The sequence below is a fragment of the Talpa occidentalis genome, unplaced genomic scaffold (assembly GCF_014898055.3).
Source record: "Talpa occidentalis isolate TD23 unplaced genomic scaffold, MPIMG_talOcc4v2.1 talOcc4.703, whole genome shotgun sequence".
Taxonomy (NCBI): domain Eukaryota; kingdom Metazoa; phylum Chordata; class Mammalia; order Eulipotyphla; family Talpidae; genus Talpa; species Talpa occidentalis.
This window is the reverse complement of record NW_023605088.1, coordinates 1-24,464: the sequence shown is the minus strand read 5'-3', so window position 1 is coordinate 24,464 and position 24,464 is coordinate 1. Positions and strand designations below refer to the sequence as shown.

General features: G+C 40.0%; 2 protein-coding genes across 2 annotated transcripts; one reads left to right on the top strand and one right to left on the bottom strand.

The window, feature by feature from the left end:
• Nucleotides 1–1,127: 1,127 nt before the first annotated feature.
• LOC119233279 (vinculin-like) lies at nucleotides 1,128–13,269 on the top strand (the record flags this gene model as incomplete). The annotated part of the gene is made up of 7 exons (XM_037495528.1): nucleotides 1,128–1,255; nucleotides 2,384–2,686; nucleotides 3,942–4,066; nucleotides 4,681–4,866; nucleotides 9,576–9,779; nucleotides 10,201–10,305; nucleotides 12,355–13,269. Coding segments are annotated over 7 exons (1,198 nt in total), but the record flags the coding sequence as incomplete, so codon positions are not given.
• Nucleotides 13,270–16,484: 3,215 nt separating this feature from the next.
• On the bottom strand, nucleotides 16,485–22,559 carry LOC119233280 (AP-3 complex subunit mu-1-like; the record flags this gene model as incomplete). The annotated part of the gene is made up of 6 exons (XM_037495529.2): nucleotides 16,485–17,586; nucleotides 18,040–18,184; nucleotides 19,267–19,474; nucleotides 20,632–20,765; nucleotides 21,399–21,484; nucleotides 22,394–22,559. Coding segments are annotated over 6 exons (840 nt in total), but the record flags the coding sequence as incomplete, so codon positions are not given.
• Between the last annotated feature and the right edge of the window lie 1,905 nt (nucleotides 22,560–24,464).

The following is a 24,464-nucleotide window of genomic DNA, read 5'->3' as shown; positions in this document are numbered from 1 at the left end:
TCGGTCTTCTTCTCTGCCTGTTCTGCTCCCCGCTCTGGCTCTGGTGAATTCTCTCACTCTCCCGCGCTTCTGACTGTACCCAGTGCATGTATAAACAAAACAAAGAAACAAACAAATAAATAAAAAAAACATGCCCTCTATAAAAAAAAAAAAAAAAAAAAGGACACTATGATTTAAAAAAAAAAAAAAAACTTCCATAAAATATGAACATGTCTAACATTCTTTAATAATTTCCATTAAAAATAAAGCATCAAAACAGGATTTCTGTTATAAAATAGATTTTTCATAAAAAAGAAAAAAAGCTAGACTTAATACACCAACTATGGAAAGAACAAGGACTTCAGAGATGGATCTGGATTCGAATTCTCTGTGACATTAGAGATAATTCCTTTTTTTTTTTTTTTTTTGTTGGACCTTCTCCCGTAGCCGGGGAAGGAACTGGCACTGCAGAGGCTGTGGGCAGCCTTGCAGCCCAGTGCTCAACCGCTGCGCCACTAGGGGAGGCCTGAGATAATTCCTTCTTAATGGATTGTTTTGAAGATTAAGAGAATGTGTGTATGGCTTACACCATATACTCAGTAAATATTAGCACCTTCTCTAAGTGCTGTAACTGACTAACTGGGAGGTCTTGAGCAAGTCACTTAAATTTTCTGAGTCTTGGTTTTTGCATCTGTAAAGTGATTGATTACCTGTCCTGTCTCTTTCATAGGGTTATTGTGAGACTGATATAGTAAGATAATGTGAAAACACTTTGTTGACTGTAGACAGTTATTTTTTAAATAAATCTCCATAAATCAGTTTTGAGTAATTTGTACAATTTTTTTATGGTGCTTTATTAAGATAGATGACTTGATACCCAGGGCTTAAAAAAGGTTTGTTTTAGTATGATCCTGAACTATCATGTAAACATTCACTTCCTTTGTTACTTTTTTACCTTCTTAAAATCAGACTGTGACCAAAAAGCCTTTTGCTAGGGCTCATTGGAGCAACTGTTTTTAAGACCCAAACTAATGTGGTCTGAAAAGAAACTTGCCCATTTTTGGCTTTACAGTGCCATCTGTAGGTGAAGAGGAGGAAGCTTCGTTGAAGATTTGTCTTTGCGTGGGAGGGTGCTCCAGAGTTTAAAGGTGGTTTTATCATTGCCAGGTCGTCTCAGCTGCCCGCATCTTACTTAGGAATCCTGGAAATCAAGCTGCTTATGAACATTTTGAGACAATGAAGAATCAGTGGATCGACAATGTTGAAAAAATGACAGGTAGAGTTGTGTGCAAAGTTCTTATTGTCTAATCCATGAGGAATGAGTTCGGAGAAACTCGAGTAGGACTGGTTATATTACTCAGCTATAACTGGATAATGGGACCGTCATGTGCTCGGCAGTGTATGTGGCCCTGATTAAGGCTGCTGAGCAGCGGTGGCTTCTCATTCAAGCCTTGCAACTTTGTCTGAAGAGAGACTCTGTGAGTCTCTTTTATTTCAGTGCTGCCCTCCCAGTGTGATGTTTATTGTTACAGCTCCTGTCTTCTCTTTGAATAGTGTCTTTGCTCAGTTTGAGCCCAGAGTTTGGTTTCAGAGGCTGGGAGGCGGTGTTTGTGGATACAGTAAGTGTTCCTGTCATTTTCAGTGGGCTCACATTTCAAGGAACTACAATAGCTACCATTTAATCCAGCTTGTCTCAGCGTTTCCTCCAACATATCAACTACGTAGTTTTTTGTTTTTTTTTTCCCTAAAAAAGGAGAAACCAACCACCAACAAACCTCTGTCTGTGCAATTGAAGTAGCACCTCTGAATCTTATTCTTTCTCTGTGAAGGGAGGGCTAGGATTAGAGGGAAGAAATAAGGAATGTGAGCTCTTTGACTTCCCTGCAGAACCTGCAGTGACAGGGGTCCATAGCAGCCGGAGATGAAAGTGGAGTTACGAAAGTGTCTGAAGAGAGGTAACAGAAACAAGAAACAGGCCTTTAGGGTTATTGGAATCCTCTGTGTGGCTCATCTTGGACATTACAAGTAGCCAAAAAGCAACAGATGGTTGGGGAGTGAGATGGGAGGGGAGAAAATGTTATTAACAGATAATGATGCAGTGAAGGTTTCAGACATAATCCTTGTTTCCTCCCGATGTCGCATTTCTGGTTGTCTGTTATAGATACAAGAAGGCCAGTGACCACAGTTGGGATAAATGCTGTGAGTGTATCTGGCCTCCTGGGTTATATCCTCATATTTTTTTACTATAGTATTGACCTAAAAGCTTTTGTTTGCATAAGAAGGGCTTTGAACTAAAGCGAATTCTGGGTGTTGTACTTTCACATGAAGAACTTGAGCGAACAAGAGTTTGGAGTCTCTCTCCCTCTAAAATAGAAATTAAATTCCATTTTTGTTCTCCCCACAGGGCTGGTGGACGAAGCCATTGATACCAAATCTCTGTTGGATGCTTCTGAAGAAGCAATTAAAAAAGACCTGGACAAGTGTAAAGTAGCCATGGCCAACATTCAGCCTCAGATGCTGGTGGCTGGGGCAACCAGCATTGCTCGTCGGGCCAACCGAATCTTGCTGGTGGCTAAGAGGGAGGTGGAGAACTCTGAGGATCCCAAGTTCCGTGAGGCTGTGAAAGCTGCTTCTGATGAATTGAGCAAAACCATTTCTCCAATGGTGATGGATGCAAAGGCTGTGGCTGGAAACATTTCCGACCCTGGTAAGCAGTGCATGGTGTGGCTCACCTTAGTTGAGAGGTTAACTCAGGAAACTAAGAGGATAGGGAGAGAATATGTATCCCAAAATCACCACATACAAAATTTAGAAGCAAAAACCACAGCTGCTTCAAGTTTAAGAATGAAAGATTAATCTTTCACCATCACCCGAAAATCGGGTAGAATATTTTCTGCAATATAGCCAGATTTAAGTTTCTCTGCCTAGCTTCTCTGTTTGCTTGCTTGCTTTCCTTTTTTCTTCTTTTTCAGTTGATTACTATTAGTTTATCTCTCTGCTTTCTTTATGTTGTCTAAACAGCTCTTCATCCTTTTTTGTCATTATTTTAGAAATTTCTCAAAAGATACACAGTAACTAGTTTACCAACTATTTAACTTCTGTAACTGGCAGAACTCCTATTCTGCTTTTTAAAAGTGATTTTCTTTATGAGATGGTCTCTGTTTCTGTCAAATCTAGAGGTGTTTAAATTGACCAGTGGGCCTCCTAGGTGGTTATCCTGGTCCTATACCAAAGAATCTGGACTTTTATTAGCCGAATAATGATCTAGTTTTCAGTACTATTAAAGATGTTACCACTCATTTGCTTGGAAACATCTGTATTCCTTCCTATTCTGAGCATCCAATGTTTCTTGTCTTATTTTATGAGTAGAATCCACTCAATATATTGAGTGGAAGAAGGAGATGCATCCACGACCCAGGCAGAATCTTGTTAGCATCTATCAGCACTAAGAATATTCTCGGTTTCCTAATTGGAGTTTCTAATAATTTGAGGAGATTCCTGTATTCTAGGTGGCTAGAAACAGTAGCAGCATTTAAACGTAAGGGTTAATATGTTGAATGCCAAGTAGAGCAGAGTAGGGAGAAAGGTGAGAAGCATTCAGGGAATGTATGCTTGATCTGAAACTAACATCTGTCCTTTTGGGCAGGCTTATCTGTTGACTGCTTCATCATAGGAGAGGTGATGAAGACCTATCTGTATCCAAGTGTTCACACTCAGGGAATGTCCTGAGTACTTGTTATTGTATAGGCAAGGAGCCACCCTGAGCACCACAGGAAACAGCTGGTTTGTAGCCTCAGGGTATCTGCCCTGTCTTTACCTTCTCTCCCCTTTAATCACTACCTGTGAGGCTTACTGGCAGCTTCACATCCAGCTTTTGTTAATGGAACCAGTTCTTCTGCTGGACAGAGAGTGCTCCAGGGCAGTAAGCTGCCCAACTGAAAGTGAGGGTGTCTTGTCTTTAGGCCTGCAGAAGAGCTTCCTGGACTCTGGATATCGGATCCTCGGAGCTGTGGCTAAGGTCAGAGAAGCCTTCCAACCTCAGGAACCTGACTTCCCGCCTCCTCCACCAGACATTGATCAGCTCCGTGTAAGTAAATTCAGAGAGATGGTGAGAACTGAGTAGCGCGTTGCTGGGACTGTAGAAAGAGAGAGGTAGGCTTTTACTTGAAGCTTAGTCATAATTACAACTTGATTTTCACTCATGAATGTAGCATAATCCTAACTAACTGCTTTTGCATGGAGTGGACTGGGTAGGTGTTGACTTGCTGTAATGGGGAGTGGCTGGAGCAGAGATTTAAAAAGTAGAATCAAGATCAAAATCATTTGGTCTAGCTACCTCTCATGGTCAGATGAGGAACCTGAGGCCCAGGGGAGAAGTTACTTGCCTAGACAGTTACCGTCTCATCAGAATCAGGAGCAGAACTTGGGTCTGTGGGAATCTTCTTTGAGAATCTTTGATTTGGTTGTGCTATGCATGACTTCCTGGGATATGACCAAAACAGTAGCTGCTAGCTCTTAGAGAAAGAGGAAGAAAATATGCTTCTGTTGAGATTAAAGTAGTTGGTCCTTGTGCTCAGCGTGGGTGGTCTTACATGGAGTGAATGTGGGTGGCTTTCTGGGGAAGTTTTTTAGAGGAAAGGAATGAATTCCAAGGGGAAGTTTTTCCTAGAGCTTTACTTAAAACCTGATATTCATTCCTAGTTGACGGATGAGCTTGCTCCTCCCAAACCACCTCTGCCTGAGGGTGAGGTCCCTCCACCCAGGCCTCCACCACCAGAAGAGAAGGATGAAGAATTCCCTGAGCAGAAAGCTGGGGAGGTGATTAACCAGCCAATGATGATGGCTGCCAGGCAGCTCCATGATGAAGCTCGCAAATGGTCCAGCAAGGTAAGTAATGAAGCTTTTCTTGCTGAGAAAGGATGAACCATGCACCTAGCTAAGAAAGAAGGGATCTCCTCATTGCTTTGATTCTATTGTTGCCAATAGCATGATCCCCTTCCTTCTTGTTAGTTTAACGAGAAGTTTCTGGTGCTTGATGGTTTCTCCTGCTGGCAGCGAAAGTGAGCGCTAGGATGCCTGTGGTTGGGGAGGAGGGTTCCTTTCCTCTGTCCATTAGCCTCCCTGACTCTGGACATTTGGAGTCTTAGAAGTTGCTTTTCTCTTGGGATTGCTGACCGTTTTTTGATGCTCTCTTGCTAATTATCAGCACTCTAAACTTGAAACTGTCTTCTGTGGGCTCTGCTACAGCTAGATGAAATGTTTGCATCTTCCTGTTTTTTTCATAGAAGCTGTGTGCTTTGTCCTTTTCTGAGAATCATCCTATCCCTCAACTCAAGATAACTCCAGTATAACTCCAACTCAACAAGTCTCAAACTTTAAAATTAATGTGGTTGGTGAAAATTTGGATGCTGTAGCAGTCATGCCCTGTGAATGACTTTGGCCTGTTTTCCCCTAAATGATGCAAAGTGAATGGTAGCTTTTTTTTAGATAAGAGTTAAATGTTAATACTAACTTTGCAATGAAATGTAGTTCCAGCTCAGTTCTAAACTTTCAAATATGACCTTTAATCTTTATTCCCACTATTTGCCTTTGTTCTTTTCACAGATTCAGAGGTCTCAGTCTCTTGTAGTGACTGGGAAATTGACCTTGGTTTTTTAACTGTGTTTTTTTGTTTTTTTTTTGAGCCATTTACTGTAAGCCCAGGTTCTAAAAAGGAATGATGTTGGATTTGACTGTGGAATTACTTGTAATCATATCTTTCCAATGGGGGCATGCACATCCCTAGGACCATTAGCAGAGTCCCATGGGGAGTGGAGTAGGAATGAGAATGAAGGTTAAATTTAAAGGTAATTTAAATTTCATTATGATAAATGTGGCTCCATTATGCAGAATAGAAAGCATATATGAATTATAAAGATAAAACTTAAGAGGCTGACAGCATTGGCCTATTTATTTACTCCACCCTGCCATTTGTGGCCAGAATGTTTAGGTTTGGTTGTCTCTGGAAGTTGGGAGCATCACAGGACACTGAAGTCAGGAGCTACTTGAACCATGTGTATGTGGGGGTTGGGAGGTGGCGGCGGTGGTATGTGTTTGTGTATCTCTCAGTCAGTTTGTCTTTGAACAGTTTGGGGGTCTGAATCCCAACACCAGTGAGCTGGCCTTTCCTCTAATCGGATGAGTCCTGGTTGAAACAGAGTTTAGGTGAAAGGATTTGGATGGTATCTGTATCCCTTATTGGCCCTGAATCCTCCAACTTCTGTTTGGAGACTGGCTTCCTGTGCAGGATAAACTCTTAAGGAATGATGGCAATCTCAAATGAAATTCCACACAAATTCCTGCTGCTTCTTGGTTAGTGATATATTTGATGTAAAGAACTTGTGTTCACTTGCCTTATATAAGTAGTTTGGTTTCATTGAGGTAACTTTTATTTGCTTTGTTTGGTTGTTTTCAGCAGCTAACCCCTACCTCCCACCCCTCACTGGCTCTTGTCCTGGCCTTTTAGAATCTCTATCCCAGGTATTAAATTCTCTCCCCCTAGTGAACCTGTTCTCTCATGGGCACTTATTTTGGGTATCTTTGAGCTCAGCTCAGTCAGTTGCCAAGTTCATGTGTTATCTGTGAATTATTTAAGTTTGGGGTAAGTGAGAATTTTATTTTGCAATGGAAGAAACTAGAGTGTACACAATGACAGCTTCTTGAGCCTGTATTAGCAATGGATGTAATATCAGGTTGTAGAAGTATTGTTTTTGCAGACCTTGATGGGCTAGAGAGAGCTGGTATTATTTTTTCCTAAAAGGTAAACAGGTTTAGGTGTCTTTTGGAAATGGGTTATTGGGGAGTACTTGATAAATCCTCTTCACCCACAATTGTGTTTGATATCTGTTACCTCCGTGTATTAAATTCTGGGTCTTTCAACTCCCAAAGGAAATGATAATGTGCATCTACAGAACTGATCTAAGTCACTTCCTGTCTCCAGGAAGATGTAGAATAGTGTCCATATGAACCAGCAGGGTGTTCACTTTGTTATATTCAAAACAAACTCTGTTGGTTGCATTAGCTTTTCCCCAGTGGACTCCTTTTAAAGGTAACCAGCTACTATTATTTGGTTGTTTGGCTCCTGAAAAATGTTGTCATAAAAATTACTCTTGGCAAGCTTAACTTTGGTAGTAAGTGTATAAAAAAAAAAAAAATGAATGTCACTTGCTTTCTTGGTATAAATGTTTCTCCAGAAAATCTTTTTTAATGGGAAGCCTCTTTTCTTCACTTACTGTGAATGGGGTGACTTGGGCTGGAGGCTGAGAAACCCTTTTGCGGAGTTTGGTTCATCTGGCTCCTGGAGAATATGTCATTTTCTTTCCTATTCTAGACAAGCTTTGGTTACTAAAACAGCTGACGCTCAGTTTCGCAATTCCTACTGCTCTTACTAACACTATCCCTGTTTCTCATCCTTCCCGCCATCGACAAAGCCGGGTATTCCAGCCGCTGAGGTGGGTATAGGTGTTGTGGCAGAGGCAGATGCGGCCGATGGTGTTGGGTTCCCTGTCCCCCCTGACATGGAAGACGATTACGAACCTGAGCTGCTGTTAATGCCATCCAATCAGCCGGTCAACCAGCCCATTCTGGCCGCGGCTCAGTCATTGCATCGGGAAGCCACCAAATGGTCTAGTAAGGTACTGATTAGCACCCTTGATTGGGGCTGCTCCAAATGCATCCGGCCATGTGCAGCCTTGACACGTTGCATCACTCATGATCTGTGCGGGTCCTGTGAGTCTGAGCAGGGCGGGCATCTGTCTGCACCTTGTTGTTAGGACTGGCTTCACAAGTTTGATAGGTCTGCTAATGCCAGATTAATTGAATTGCATTTCTGTTTGAGACTAGAAAAGGATGGGGGCACTTTTTGAAAGGAATCCTTTTCTTGCCAACCTTGTAGCCATTGTTGGAACCTTAAACCCCTTGGGAAGCTGTGGATGCATCTCTCAATGACTTTCAGGTCAGGAACATTGTAGACCATTATTAGGTCACCTGGCCTGACCATTGAGCTTTGCTTGCCCCCTGCTCCCCTGTTGACTTCTCTGATGGCTCAGGCAGAGTTGATCAGGGTGAGAAGCAGCTTTATATAGAAGGGTCTCTAGGAAAGAACTGCTTGCTGCCCTGCACTTGGCTGTGTGGCAGATGCTGCTGGCCTTTATGGGAGCCCACAGGGAAGGAAGCTTCACTGGCTGCTTGTCCAGGTGTTTCAGTGGGAGGGAGTGGGGGGACCACTCAAGGCTGCAAGACAGGTAACAACAGCGCTTTGGCCTTGGGGACTAAGCCAAGGCTAGTTTCAGGAGTGGAAGATGGGTAATCACTTGTTTCCCTGTTGAAGATGGCATGTTACAAGAAGGGTTTCAAGAGTGTTGGGTGATACTAACCCAGGCACTATACCATCTTCTAACCAAGGTCCTAAAGTCCTGGAAGAGGTGGGCCCAGATGGCCTTGTCTAATATACCTTTTGCCTCATGACTCCTTCCCAAACCTGTGTTCTGTCTGGTCTCCAACGATTGCCTGAGATGTTACATGCCTTCCAGCATAAACCATCAGCCACTTCACGGTGCCTGTGGAGGTCTCTCACAGAGCACCCTGCAGCGGCATGGTCTGCGTATGCCTCACTGCATCGTACAGAAATTAAAAAGCATGAGGGGAAAAATGAGTAGGATCCGATCTTTTAAATAGTTTTGAACATTTCAGTTATCTTTGGTTATTATCAGTCCAAAGATGAGCCTTTTTTAAGGCATAATGTTAAATTATGACTATTATGAGGGTTTTAATGAACCAAAATGCCTAATCTCAGGTAAACTGATGTTAATTGGCTTGGGAGTTTCATTTACAGCTCGACTCATGATTTTTTGTTTTCCTGATACCTCCTCTGGTATCCTCTTAGCTAGAGATTCCTTTATTTGAAGGAAAAGCTTAAAGGACAGAAGAATTAATTCTTGGCCTTTTTAAAATGTGAAAAATTAACATAGCATGTTCCTTTAGGGTGACAGGACAAACAAGAGGTGGTAGAGGGAGGATGGGAGTAGTGTATGTTAGACAATGTTTTTCTCACCGAGCCTGATAATAGTTATTTGGAGTTTTAAATTCTAGCTCAGCAGTACAGTGCTTGGTTCCTATTTGTAACAAGGGTTAGGATGAAGATGATGATTTCAGCATCTGGAAAGTCTCCTCTGTATTTTTCCCCTCAGGCCAGCTCTACTGCCTTGTCCATATAAAAAGGAAAATGCCTATTTAACTAACTTCTTGGCCTTGTCCCCACTTTATTGAATGATTAACCTGGAGATGCTTAAATGCTTGTTCAGTGCTGTGACTGGCGTGCACATGTTGACTGATCTTCCTTTTTTCAGGTGATCTCTCTCTGGGGGCAAGTACCCTGTCTCATTCTTCTCTCCTGTGCTGTCTGTATCACTTAAGAACAGTCCTTTTATCCTCTTCTCATCCTTCTAGAAGGCTACTAGATCAGCAGGCTCCTTCCCTTCTTTGCTATACTTCTACTTCCTCCCCTAAGTTGTCCAGAGCGTGGGCTGAGCTCTCACTGTATCTTTGCTTTTCTCTAGGGCAATGACATCATTGCAGCAGCCAAGCGTATGGCTTTATTGATGGCTGAGATGTCTCGGCTGGTAAGAGGGGGCAGTGGCACCAAGAGAGCACTGATTCAGTGTGCCAAGGACATCGCCAAGGCCTCAGATGAGGTGACTCGGTTGGCCAAGGAAGTTGCAAAGCAGTGCACAGATAAGCGGATTAGAACCAACCTCTTACAGGTACTCAGATATGTGTGTGTGTGTGTGTGTGTGTGTGTGTGTGTGTGTGTGTGTGCGCGAGAGAGAGAGAGAGAGAGAGAGACAGACAGAAGAGCAGGAGACAGAAAACTGGGTGATCAAAGATGTATTTCTAATGGGAAGAAATAGCAGATAAAGACAATACATATGTATTTTGGAAAGACAATTCAGGAATGTTTATTTCCTAAGCATATGAAATAAATTTAGTGCTTCCACTCTTGGACAAAGGGACTATACTAGCCCTGAGGAAAAGCGGGTGGAATCCTGATGTTAGGGAGTGCCTTCTGCATGCCAGAATACTGTATTCCCAGAGCATTGGGAACACAGAGGTGGGTAAGTCTTGTGTTCAAGAGACTTGTGGGCAAGAAAAACTGAAGCATCCTAAATTAAAATTTCTCTGTAGGTATGTGAGCGGATCCCAACCATTAGCACCCAGCTCAAAATTCTGTCCACAGTAAAGGCCACCATGCTGGGTCGGACCAACATCAGCGATGAGGAGTCTGAGCAGGTATGTGTCTGTTGCTACTTGCTTTCGAACAGGCAACTTCTGTGCTACTTTATAGCAATTTAATTCAACTTTGAGGAAATTTTACCTGTAAACTGAGTATTCTATATGTGAGATAGATTCAGGGGAGTAACTGTGGAGAAACACATCAGAGATTTGGAAGAGGGGAATAAAGGTCTTGTGTAACTTTTGTCATTTTACAGATAGGAAATTGAGGCTCAGGGAAGTTAAAGGCCTTAACCAGTAGCAGTTAGGACTTCATTTGAAATAGGTGTTGCTGTCTCGAGGTATCCAGTGCCTGTTCACTCCTACCCACTCTTTGTTTTTGGCTACAGGGAATTTTTGCTTCATAATTCTCTGGTGTATCAGAGAGAATGAACAGTGCAGGCTTTTCAGGGGAATGAGGTAGTTAAGCTTGTGCTAAATGACCACTCAAAGCAGGTGCTTTCCTTTTGGTTACTTTGACAAAGATTGAGAGGGTAGTGGGAAGGTTCTCTGAAGTGAAGCTTCTTGTTTGTACCTTGGTAACCACTTCTTGGAGTTTGTCCTTCCTCTCCTCCTGGAAACATGGCCCAGTTCTTTCTGAAAACACTCATTTAAGCACACGTTTCCTCTTATCTCCTCTGTAGTAGATCCTGCTGAACTAGACTACCAATTTCTTTTTAGGTAGGTAGCACATTTTTTTTTGTGGCTCTATCCAGACAGGGCTCATTATAAATGAGGGGTGTATGTAGCACTGTACTAGGTTTTAGGCAGGTTAAAAAGCCATGATTCTCCCACCCACCACCCTAGGAACTTGCATAGTTTGTGAGACCATTTCTGATGGCTAGGCCAGGAGGCAGAGGGACACTGCAGAGGAGATAGGATAGTGCCCTTCTGGGTGCCTGAAGTAGTGCTGCTTTCACTACCATGTTTTAATCCAATAGCTTTCACCCCTTACTCTCGCTTCTCTTAAACCAAACTAAGATTTTTACCCCCAACTTGCATGTATTATAGGCAGGGTTTAGGTGTGGGCTATTTTCTGTCATGTGACTCTTTCTGCCCAAAGAAAAGGAGGTAGAAAAAACATGGAAGTAAGAAGAATATGTCAGAGTTTTGGGTCTTATCGTTTAATTAACCATTAACCAACAAAAGTGTATCCTTGGAATATATACTATGTTCCATTAAATATTCCAGTGAGGCCTCCCTGGGGTTAAGACACAGAGCTATGAAGCTATCCACAGCCACTGCAACACAAGTTTGATCCCTGGCCAGGAAGGTGACCCACATGACACAGCAGACCTCTCCTGACTCGCCTGCTGCTTCCCTCAGCAGTGTGTTTCAGTCAGTCCCCCTATTCTGTTCCCCACTCTGTCTGGTGAATCCTCTCATCCTTCACACCTCTGGCCTGTACCCTAGTTTTTGCATGCATAAATCTTTTAAAATAAATATTCCAGTTTAAAAAAGGTAGAAATTGACAGCTGTTAGAGTGGGGAAAAAATAGGACTGCAAGTCAGAGTACCAGTGTGATCCCTGGTGTGTTGGTTTGTATGTTTAGAATATTTACTTATTTAGATTCTCATGGACTTACAAGGTCATTAGTTTATTTGGCTATTTTTTAGTCAGTTGGTTAACTAATTAATTACCTCCTATGTGCCAGGTTCAATCTTAACAGTAGGGTGCAATAGTGAACACAACTGAGAAAACTATCTGCCCTGTGGAATGTAAACTTTAGATATAATCTTTATAAAACATACGGTACATCAGTTAGTAATTATGATAAGGGGTAAGCAATGGGATACCCTAGGGAAAAGCATTCCAGGAACAGCAAGAGCCCAAGGCAAGAGCTTGTTTGAAGACAAAGAAAGAATATGCTAGAGGCCATCTAAGGGCACAGTGTACAATCAGTGATGGTTTAGTTTGGGATTCTTTTTGGTGATCCAGCTAAGCCACCAATGATGTGATAAGAGCAAAGGATGCCGGGTGCAAGAAAGGTAAAATGGTTCAAGCCTTTTTTGGAGGCACGGTTGCTTCAGGGACCACGAGTAACAGAGAATTCCTCTTTCCTTGCAGGCCACAGAGATGCTGGTTCACAACGCCCAGAACCTCATGCAGTCTGTGAAGGAGACTGTTCGTGAAGCAGAAGCAGCTTCAATCAAAATTCGAACAGATGCTGGATTTACACTGCGCTGGGTTAGAAAGACTCCCTGGTATCAATAGGCACCTGGTTGAAACTAGCTGGCACACAAATCCCACTAAATGGAATGAAAATGATCTGAGTTCTAGGAGCCTCCCAGAATTGCTGGGGGGTCAAAAGCCATATCCTGGCTTGACCTAACAGAAAGGAAAGGAGCCTCTTCACATTAGAAAACATGTATACTCATCATAGACACTTTGAAATGTGTCTTGGTATAAAGCCTGTATTCTCAAACACAGTTATACTCATGCACACTTTGTCCCAACAGGCAGACTGGGTTTCTAGCCTATGGAGACTTCATATAAGCTCAGAATCCAAGAGTGAACACTAGTCAGACACCCCGCTCTGCACTTGCTCCTAGGGGACAGTTTCTGCTCTGCTTCCTTTTCCCTGCTTCCCATTCTCTCTTCTAGGCTCCCAAGACCCAGGGCCCAGGCAAGTCAATTAAGGACATCACTGTGCCTCCAAAATTTGTTTTGGGCTTTCCATGTTGCTGCTGACCTGGCCTGCCCTCCCTGGCTGCTACCTGGGTCCTTTTCAGGAGTGAGCTTTGCTGCTGTAGGGGAAGGTGGCCTCTGGGACTCCCAGCATATGGGGCCTGGATTAACTTCCTGTCCTCTCCCAATTTAATTCCATACTACAAAACCAAATTTAACTCTATTAGGAGAATAGTCACAGAATCACGTGATTCTTTCTTTACCAGAGGGAAACTTCGTATCCCATATATCTCACCTCAGCCTGCCAAGGTAGCCATCCCATGAACACACTGTGTCCAGGTGCTCTCTGCCACTGGAGGGCAGAGTAGCCCAGGTGTGGCCTTGCCCATTCTCCCAGCAGGGTCACCCCCAGGCGCTCCATGCTTTGTCACTGCCTGTAGAGGTCTGTGCTGAGGCCTTATCATTCATTCTTAGCTCTTATTGTTCCTTCTGAGCTGAAATGCTGCATTTAATTTTTAACCAAATCATGTCTCCTTATCCTGGCTTTTGTATTCTCCCCTACCAGCCCTCCTAAATAAGATTTTAAAGATGTGTTTTTCCATCTGTAATTTTGAAAGATCCTTTTTATCTTTTTGAAACTCAGAAATAAGAATTGGTGCTTGCCCCCCATGAGTGTTTGTTTAATGCAACGGCAATCCTGTCAGGAAATGCCTACTTAAGGGAGAGGGACAGTTGCATACTGGAATTCTGGTACTGTAGGGGATGAGTCAGTCCCCTAGGAAACAGTCCTCAGTAATTCCTACCCTCCTCAATCAGCTATAACCAATCCCTTGCAATCCTCTCCTCCCTCCCAAATATGTTTAAGAGAATTTGGTATAAGAATTAGTTATCACCATAAAGTCCCTATTAGCAAAGTGAGAGAGAAGACAAGTTTTCCTTTTTTGCACTTGTCACTGCTGTCTAAGCATTCCCCAGCACATGAAACCATATTTTTTCCTAAAGCCAGAACTGGATGAGTAAAGGAGTAAGAACACTTGCCTGAATGTCTTTCCTTCCTTCCCACCCCCAATATGTGTGTTAGATCCCAACTTCAAATGTGTAAAATTTGTCTTAAGTTGGTACTGTACACTCAGGCTTCCTCTATTTCCTTTTAATTAACTGATAAAGATTGTTTTTAAGGCCCTCAGCATATTTATATAGTTGCTTACCTGATATAAATGCAATATTAATGCCTTTAAAGTATGAATCTATGCCAAAGATCACCTTTTGTTTTACTAAAGATTACTTAGAGGAAATAAGAAAAATCACGTTTGCTCTCCAAGTTCTTCCAGTGCTTTGACACTGGTTTATACTTTATGCCAATGTGCTTTTCTCTAATATCAGTGCTCAAGACACAGTGAAGCAAAAAAAAAAAAAAATCCCTGAATGATGATTAGAGACATCACCACTAAAAGTCTACATTTATTATCTAGTATTTGTTATATGCAAATATTTTCTGCCTCTTCATTTGTTCTGTTTAAAACAATAAAGTGCATTTGTATAAATAATGCTTTAAATGGATATGTTATTAGAGCAGGTTTTTTCTTAATTTTGGAATAGCAATGCAACTAATCCTCAAGATCTGGAAACTAAAAATTTTTATTTAATCAGTCTGGACGAAGTGAGAAACAGCTATAGTGTATTTACTTAACAAGGATTTGTGTAATAAACTACAACTTTGGGGCTTATATACTAGAAAGAGCAGAAGTGACAAACAGGAGGAGTAAATTAGCAGGTGATGTGACTCATTCCCCAGTTGAAGAAGTCTAAATCTTAGAAGATTCTAGCTGTTTGTGTATCCTCTAAGAGGATGAAACTGTTACATGTGCAGGAATACCATAGGTCTATTTTTCATATTCCAAATCCCAATATAGAACAACAGGGTAATGAGGCAGAGCTAGCTTTGGGGGGGTGCGTAGCCCAGTTCTTGCATGAGGAAGCACTAACTAGAAGAGTAGAAGGTTCTTGGAGTAGAGCTGGGTTATCACTATTTTTGCCTGGTTTTCTAGATCTGAAACGGTGATAGTGTTGCTGATTACATTTGTTACTGTTGTAACTTAGGAAAGATGCTGACTAGGGAGTCAGATTCCAGTCTGCTGAGTTACAGGAAAATGTCCAACGCTACTGAATTAACTCAGCAATATCTGAAAAAAGAAATCTATGGTCTCATTTTTGCTACTCACCATATGATCAATGGCACTGCCTTTCTGCTACATTATAGTTTTCTCAAATCAGATGACTCTAAGGGTTCTTATGTAGAGCGCCACTTAAGGGATCACATGAATTTCCTTTGAATAAGATGGTAGTTTCCTTATATAGGATTTTTAAACAATGGGTTATTTTAGGATTACCTGGAATTCTGTGCTTGAAAAATAGTCCACTACTACTAAATTTTCATAGTGAGTAATGATAATGGTGGTAGGAAGAATAGCTTTGATCACTGATTACTATCTGTGGCCAGCAGTCAAACTAAAATAATCAACTATTGCTTCATCTTTTTATTGACAGTATAGCCAGAGCTAGAGAAAGGATTCAGTTCCTTTTGGATTCAATCATATCAATAAATGGAATAATTTAATTGAAAAAGTAAACAGTCTACTTAAAAGTCTTAGCAGAAATTGCTAGAGAGGTTCTTGGTATACAATCTGCTTGTATATTAAGTGAAGACAACAGAAAAAAAATTGGATAGTCTAGATATGACTGGTAGAGATGAGGATTCTCCAGGAAAAAAGCAAAATACTGATTATTCTTTTGAGGTATGAACTCTGATGAGTAAGACATTAAAAATGAAAAGCAGCTGAACTAGGTGACCAACCTTAGGCAAAGGGGATAAATATTTGGCAACATTTTAATTTTAGTTGCGAAGCTAACTGATAATGGTGACTCTAGAAATACCAAAATTACAAAACTTCTTTCCTGGTAGATGAAAGGGAGGCTGGATACCCTAGACAGGCAAAGGTAAGAATGCTGCTGCATAGTGGAACCCCTGTACAACTAAACATTGGCCCTTGGTAGCAGAATGAGATGAATTTTTAAGGGCTATCCTTAGATGATAAGGAAAGAATGATAATCTTAGCGGAATGAAAAGAAAGCAGTCCCAAGGATAAAAAAGCTAATAGCATAAGAAAGAACAAGAAGGAAACCTAAGAACAAACATTTATAACCTAACTTTCAGCCTTTTTCCATTCTTCATGTCTAATGAGGCAAAATAAGCAAGGATTTCTAAGCTAATGAAGCTGAGTGAAATGATACAACTGTAGAGTAACTTGCCAACCATGATGGTCAATATAGTTTCATACAAGTTAGTAAGGATTTTGTTTCTGCCCCAATATTATATACTTCCATACACCTTGTCAGTATAGTAGAGACATTTAAGTATTCCAATGACAATTATAAGTTTCAGGAAGGAATCTATTGACTATAGATTTGGAAAGCATACAGTATGAAAAGGGAATTCCCCCTATTGACAAGAGCTGCAGGCAAATTTAAGTCCTTAAGAACAACAAAAAAGATAAAAGATCCTACCCCTCCAACCCCCCAACTGTCAACAATAGTGAGGCAGGTACATTTTCCTCCTTTATCTGAACTAGGGCATGAGGCCTTTAGGCTAACTATGGTTTAAGTGGTGTTGGATAAACTTTATAAAATATGAAGATGGTAATGGTTCACTTAAGCTTCTCTTTTACTATAACTTGCTTAAAATCTCAAATGCTTGTGCTTGCAATAATTTCCTAAAAGCAGAAGTAGTGTTCCCTTTTATTATCTTAATAAAGCATTCACCCCTTTGATACAAATAATTTTTACTGTGCTAACAGCAGAACCAGTGGCACAAAACTGAGATGGTACTTAATCCAGCAAGATCCCTGTAAATCAAAATCTGAGCTTTACATAAAAATCTTATTTATAAAAAATACAATACCAAATACCAAGTACAGTGAGAATGGAGCATAGAGCAGCAGTGCTCCCTGCCAGGGCCATGTGGAAGTGGCTTCTGCTACAGTGCTTGCTTAATGGCACAAGTGAAAAGCTGAATAAGGCAAACACTTGAAGAGGCAGTTTTCTGTAAACTTCTTGGGGTGGGGGAATTTCCTCTGTTGGGACATATGCCATTAGGGATGGCTAAGATCAGGTGTGACACTTGGGTGCACCTGATACATCACACTACAGATTAAGACAGCTCCTGCTGGCTGAGACCAGTTTACTTCTTTTAGGAGACAGGTTATCACTGTAGACTTCTGCCTTTACTGTTAAAATGTGCAGCCTCCAGCTGGTGCCCCCTTATGGAGGAAATCACCTCTAAAATCGTCCTAAGTTGAAAAGATATAAAATAAGCTAAGTTATTCAAAATTTTCCTTAGCTTAAAAGCTCCTTTAGGATCCTACATTGATTACTAAGCAACTTTGTTAGCGGTGTGTGGCTTGACAAAAATGCTTTAACTAGAATATGTATTCCCACCCACTTGGTACCTAATAGTAATAAACTGTAATGACAGTTGGAAAACAAACAGATCTTGAAGAATTTTGGCCTCTTCTCATGTCCTCACTTGGAACTTTCCAGCTTTTGTGACATACTTGACTCCTTTAAATGGCTTATATTTCTCCCCATACATGTCCAAGCGGTTTACTTTTAAGCCTGTGTCAAAAAGAATAGGTAAGGAAAGGAATAAATTATTATCCTAGTCACGTCAAATACAGTATTTGTTTAGCATTTGAGCACTACACAGTAAATCTGACATTAACCAATGTATCTTCTAACATTTGGTAGCAATGTCCCTTCTACTATTCACAAATCATAGCATGTGGAGATAAGATTTTTAGTTTGAATTCTCATTGTGGGGAAAGAATAGCTTTTAAGGATAATTCTACTTTCTGTGAGAGTGAATGACTCCTCCTTTGGTTTCTGAATGAGGGTGAGGGTGAAGGAAAGCTGTGTGAGATAAGGTGCTTTCCAAAATCATTGTACCCAAGATGCTGGCCTCATACACAGAGTGAAAGGCTCTTTCTAGAGAGAGAATGTTTAGTTACCCATCTAGTCAACACCTCCCAAACTCAGTTACCCTTAAACACAAATCAAACTTATCCTGACCTGAAATAGCAAGCTGCTGAATCTTGAACTGTATGTTGAGGCTTGGATTCTCTTCTGGCTTGGGTGCTCCAGCTTGTAAATTTACCAGTCCTTTAAGACTTGGAAGCTTTTGTGGAGTAATTTTCCCCACATCCCATGTCAAGACCTTCAAAAGATATTAAAAACAACAGTCTGAGCCATTTATTAAAGGCAAATGTTCAAAGACACCATGAAACTTTGTACAAAATGAAGCACAGTGTCTTGGAAACAAACTGGAATCCTCACTGAATTTTACCACTAATTAGGTCCATGATTTTGAAAGGGGAATGTTGGTAGAGAACCAACATTTGTTGAGCACTGTTATGTTCTATCACAGAAGCCTGTAATGTAGATTTTATCTTTTACAAATGAGGAAACTAGGTTTAGAAGGCAAAAAACTTACTCAAGGTCTACACAGCTAGTTAGAGACAAGAATGGGATTTGAACCCATGGAGATCTTATTTCAAATGTTCTTTCCACTAGCCCACCTTCACTGTTTTCTCTCTATTTTTTTTTTCCAGTAAAATGAGAAGGTTGACTTTGAATTGGTATTTTTAAACTTTTAGCTATAGAACCCTTTCTCAAATTTTAGTATGAAAACTCAGTAACAGATGAAAAAGTAAAGCTGTTACAATGTCAGGGTGAAGGGCCAGGGATGTAGAACACTCCCAAAGTGTTCTGCTGTTGAAAATAATCTTATTTATTCAAGCAGGAAGCTGAGATAAAACCATCTTTTACAGTTTCTCTGAAAACCCTGTTTTTAGAAGCGTGTTTTTGTAGGGTGAAGAAGCAGCTTTCCTAGTCAACATCCCCTGTGGAAGAGTTTGAAACACTGCTTTTAAATTAAAAGAGAGGTCTTAATGATCAATTTCTACACAAAATTGAACAATTAATAGGCTATAATAATATGTTCTTATATCCATGTAATGCTTTTCTGTTTTTATATCTTCTTTACTCATTAGTCTCTGGATCATCAATGGGTGATTAAAGGCACACTCTGAAGGAGAATAGAATGCCTCTGTTCATCTACTCAGAAGCAGGTACACGATCCCCTCCACAGTCAGTATGGCTTCTAGGTTTTGACAGGAACTTTATTATTAACCAAGACACTAAACCCTACCATCTTCCCTCCCCCCGCCTCCCCACCAAGTCAAAGATTCTCAAAGATTGCAGAAAAACTTGTTCATTCTCAATTTGAGGTGGCTGTACCTTGGTAACTGGATCAAACGTATAGCTGCCTTGTGTTGATGTCAGGTTCATGTTCAGCACAACTTTTGGCATATGAACTGTCACTGTGATTCCTTCAACAGTTTTTCCCATATTCTGCTTTGGTCCAATTGTAATATCAAATCTGCCACAAGAACTATTTTCCTTAAAGCTGATGCTGTGTTTCACATACACTGGTATTGCCACTAGACTAAAAAGAGAACACACAAAAGCACATACACGCACAATGAATGGGGTGAGACCATTCCAGAGTGGGCTTGAAAAACCTCAGCCAAGGGTATTCCACCCTGTCTCTGGCTCCAAAATAGGGCGCTCTGGGGAGGTTCTTCAAATCCTTAGGATTGGATTAGATAATCTTTAACTTTCTATGATCTTATTTAAAAAACAAGCCTTTTTCATCATTTTTCAGGCAGCTCAATGAATCTATTGTGGGAAAGAATAGTATTTTTTTACCCAAGTGAGAAGCTAAGAGAAAATCATCTACCTATATCCCTGGAACTGCAGGTTCAGATCCGCATCAGGGGGATTTGAGTACAGCACAGTGTTCTGGTAAACTGTGCTAGGAACTACATAATTTCTGAGCAACAAGTATACAAATCTAGATATAAATCTAAAAGATTTATACTCACAGAAAGGCCACTTAAAATTTTACAAACTAAATAAAACCGTTTCTGTGTGGCAAAAGCCAAGAAACAGTTTTTCTCCTTTTAAGTCCTGTCCTGATGTTACCCAAATACTTTTTGCCTTAAAGGGACAAGTCAGCTACACAGCACTAAATCATTCATTTAAACCTTATTATCATGGGTTGTTCTCAAGTATAGATTTTACTATAGTCTCATTTACCACTACTCTGTACTCTCATATTTAAGGTGCACTGATAACTTTAGACATATATTTTCCACCATTTCTTCCTGTGTCTTCTGATGAGCATGGCTAAAGGGAGCCATGATGAATTCAATTTTCCAACTGTCAGAGTAAAACAGGGATAGCAAATTATCCCATCTTCACTAAATCTGTTGTTGTACTTGCTACCAGTTTCTGTTGAGCCAGGAAGACCAGAATGAAAAGAAGGCACATGACATGTCTGCTTCCCAGAGGCCCAGCAGTGAATTATGACTTTGAGTATTCTTTCCAGGAGCATCTACAGAGTTTCCAAATCAGTTCTGTTTCCTGTCTCATTTCAGAGTCATCTTCTCTACCTTTTTATTGATTCTAAATCTCTGAAAACCTTCCAATAAATACCCTTCTGCTTAAGTTAAAAATAACTAAAGAATGAAACAGGGAAAGTTGAGGTCTTCCCAGAACACTGACATATGAAGGCAGATTCTGGCTGACGCATCAACATACTTTTGTGAGCTGACACGGTATGATATGAGTCGGAAATTTCCATCTGGAGGAATAAATGACAAAACTCTTTCAGATTCCCAACGCTTGAACCGGATACAGGGGTGGAAACTGACATCATCTAGAAGCCTTGGGTTCTAGCAGGAAAAGAAAAGGTAAACATATTCATAGATTATAATGAATGTGGCAACTCTACTCCAATATTAAATTAATATATTCTTAAAAATAGTTAATATTATGACCACATCAACACAGCCTTATATATTTTCACAATGCTTTAAAGTTTGTATTTTATGAAAACCATTTTATTTGAAATTCAATAACTCTGAGGTAGAAAATGTTAGTACAATCATTTCCATTTCATAGAGGAAAGGCTGACCCCATTTCGTAGAGGAAAGGCTGAGGCTCAATGAAATCAAAGTCAAGAAAGTTAATGGAAGAGATCAGTACCAGACTCAGTGCTCTTGATTATTCTTCATAGTATGTCATGCTGATCAATACTCTCATCAGCAAAGCAAATAATTCAATAAAAATGATAATGCAGATTTGCAGAGGCCAGCCAGCTATTTAAGCCACTTCTAGCACACTAGGCAAAGACCTGTCCTCAGCCTTTCTATGAAAGTCATTCTCATTATGTAAACTACTGTCTTGGAAATTTCTCAGGTGATCCTTTCCAATCTAAGATACAAACTTGTCTCAGTATCATTTTACTTAGTAGTTTATATACATTAGCCATGCAAGGAGCTACATAACAGGAAAACAAAACTTACCATAAAAGAAAGGGAAAGGTCAGGCATTCCAGATAACTTAATGCAAGCATCAATAACCCCCTGAATTTCTGCAAAGACTGTAGATCCTAAGGAAAGAAACAGAAAGGATGGTAACATCAAAAGAATCTACATCTTCACTAGAGCTATCCATATCTCTGAAGTAATGGTTCCTGGATGTCAGACATAGTGAAGCTTTTGCCCATCTATTGCCAGGTCAGTGGACAAAGGATTCATTACACCAATTCAGACAGCTTCTAATGAAAATCAAACCTATCTTTATAGAGTTAGTCTTCTAAGAATGTTAGCTATAAAGTTAAATATACTTAATAGAATTTTTTAAATGAGGCAAGCTTCCCATGGAATGGACTGACCTACCTATTCTTTTTAAGAAACAGGAGCCATTACTCTGCAATACAGCTATTATTTGTACAATGGAATTATAAATGAAAAGGGCACTCACTAAAGAAAAGATATTGATTATAATTCACAGTAACTGATTATCACATGCCAACTAGATATGTGTGACCTTGAACAGATCACTTACTCTTCTGAGCCTTAGTTTCCTTACGTATAAAATATGAGAGTTGGACTGGATGTTTTTAATAAAATGTAATGATTCTAATAGAGTACTATTGTTTTTTTCTGGGGTCTTTACTAGAATTACTGCTCATAAAGTGGTAGTAAAAGTATGGTGTATAGCAGATATACAATAACTGTTAGGATGAATAAGTGACAGGGAGAGGTATACAAGGTAATAATTAAATTAAGATAGCATTAGATCTATTTATAAAAGTTTGGCAGATTTCAACTAGTGATTATAAAAATTATATGTAATCCTCTGGGCAAGACAAAAAAAAACCACCCAGATTTTTAACCATTAGAAAATAAATGTTTTTCCACTGATACCACACTGCCAAGGGATTTTAATTTTCTATCCAGTACATATCAGCTGAACTGTTTTTCTCTCAAATATAAAATCACAGGTACACAATTACCTGATTTATCTATAATTGCATCTATTTCTTCAACGACATCAAAATAGGCTTCATTGTTTGTATACTTTACCCCTGCTCGGCGCCATGGGATATTGGAGAGCTGCCCAGTAGGGAGTGTGTCCCCAACATTACTACTGCCTAAAAACCGGAAAAGGAAAGAGCAAAGTCAATTCATAAAATGGCTATCAAAAAAGCTACTAATGGGGGAAAAAAATAGAATGTTTTAGCTGCTTCTGGAATGTTTAAGTTTTCTTTCATTGAAGTTGTGAATGGTTTCTAGAATTTTTGAAAATATATCTATACCAACAACATCAAATTTCTAAAAGATAGAAATAGGTCATGAGGTTCTATTTGCCAAACCTGGTTAAATTCATTTGCTACTCTTTTGCATGCTGTGTGTTAATAGTAACCGAAACTAATTCGAGTGGTTCCACAGTAAAATCTCATACTGCTGCCCCACTGATTTAAAAAAAAAAAAAGGCTAGTTGTTGCAAACCCTTCAATAAAATATCTCCACTGAGAATACAAAGTGATAACTAGTACCTTTGGTAGTGAGTTGAAATTCTAATGAGGTGCTGCCAGGCAGTCCTCAGTGAAGTAACTTGATAAAGAAAATACTCTGCTCTTTTCCCATTTTAAGGTCAGCACACCTATTTGGCTGCAATATGGCTAACTTTCTGGCTAATTTGGCTAATTTTCTGGCTAATCTGGCTAATTTTCTGATAAACTCACATAGATCTGAAAATAAGCCAGGTTGTACAAAAAACACATCCTTGAGCTGTGACATATTTAACGTTTTGGTTAATTTACATTTCAATTCAAAACTAGTACATGCTTAACAACAAAACATGGAAATTTACCTTCCTGTTATAAAATACTACTAATATGAACATCTTGGTTTATTTCTTTAAAAAATTTCCCCCATAAGTAGGCTGTACTTTTTTTCCTGTTTTTGGTAATTTTTCTTTTTTGATTACTTTTTAAAAAGTAGCAATCATATGTACAATTTTGTAGTCTAATTATGGTTGGTGGTCCTGTCTTCAATCTACTGTTTTCCAGAATTTTCTGAAAACACTACTTTAATCTTCCTGCTGTATATTTCCCCACTGACTTTATTATAAAAGTTAAATATTTAGCCCAGTATTCAAGGACTTCCTCAATGTTAAAATTTTACCTTTCACTACTCAACTAAAGAACAGCTCCCCCTTCTGTTAAAGAGGTTAATACAACTTCAGGTTTTTCACTTTGTGTATGTTTTTCTCATACAGTTCCATCTAAGAAAATGTCCTTATTTCTTCCCCTGTTGCTAAATTCTATTGCTATTCTAGGATCCTGCCCTAGGGCCACCCACTATAGTTCAGGAGGGTTTACTTCATCTACTGAACCATTCTCCTGAACTTTATAATGTAGTACCTTGATAATGTTGTATATTTTTTCATTCTTTATTAACTTTGGAAATTAGAAAGTAGAAAGCAAAAAAAAGGTATTATGTAGTTCTTTAGCTGGAGATGATCACTTTTTTTCTATGTGAATATGCAAAACTATAAGAAAATTTTATGATTTTTGTGCTGGGTTCCCCACCCCCCCCTTAAATTATCACATGTACTTTTCAGGGCCTCTACAATGTCTAAAGTATGGAATTGCTTTCAAAATCTGATACTGTTATTTATGTGTTTTAGTTTTTTTCCAGTTTCCAACCCAGAGTGTAACTTTTAGGAGCCAGATTTCTATCTTATTATTCCTTGATTTTTCCTGACACTCAGCCTTGCATACAAGGATGACTAAAGGGCTGCTAAATGATCACTTTCTTTTTTTAAAAAAAGATTTATTTATTTATGCATACAAGACCTAGGGTAAAGGCCAAAGGTGCGGGGGGTGAGAGGATCCCCAGAGACAGAGTGGAGAACAGAACAGGCAGATTGACTGAAATACACTGCTGAGGGGAGCAGCAGGTGAGACAGGAGAGGTCTGCTTCACCATGTGGGTCGGCTCCCTGGCCGGGGATCGAACTCATGCTGTAGTGGCTGCTGATAGCTTCATAGTGCTGAGACTTAACACCTTGCACCACTGG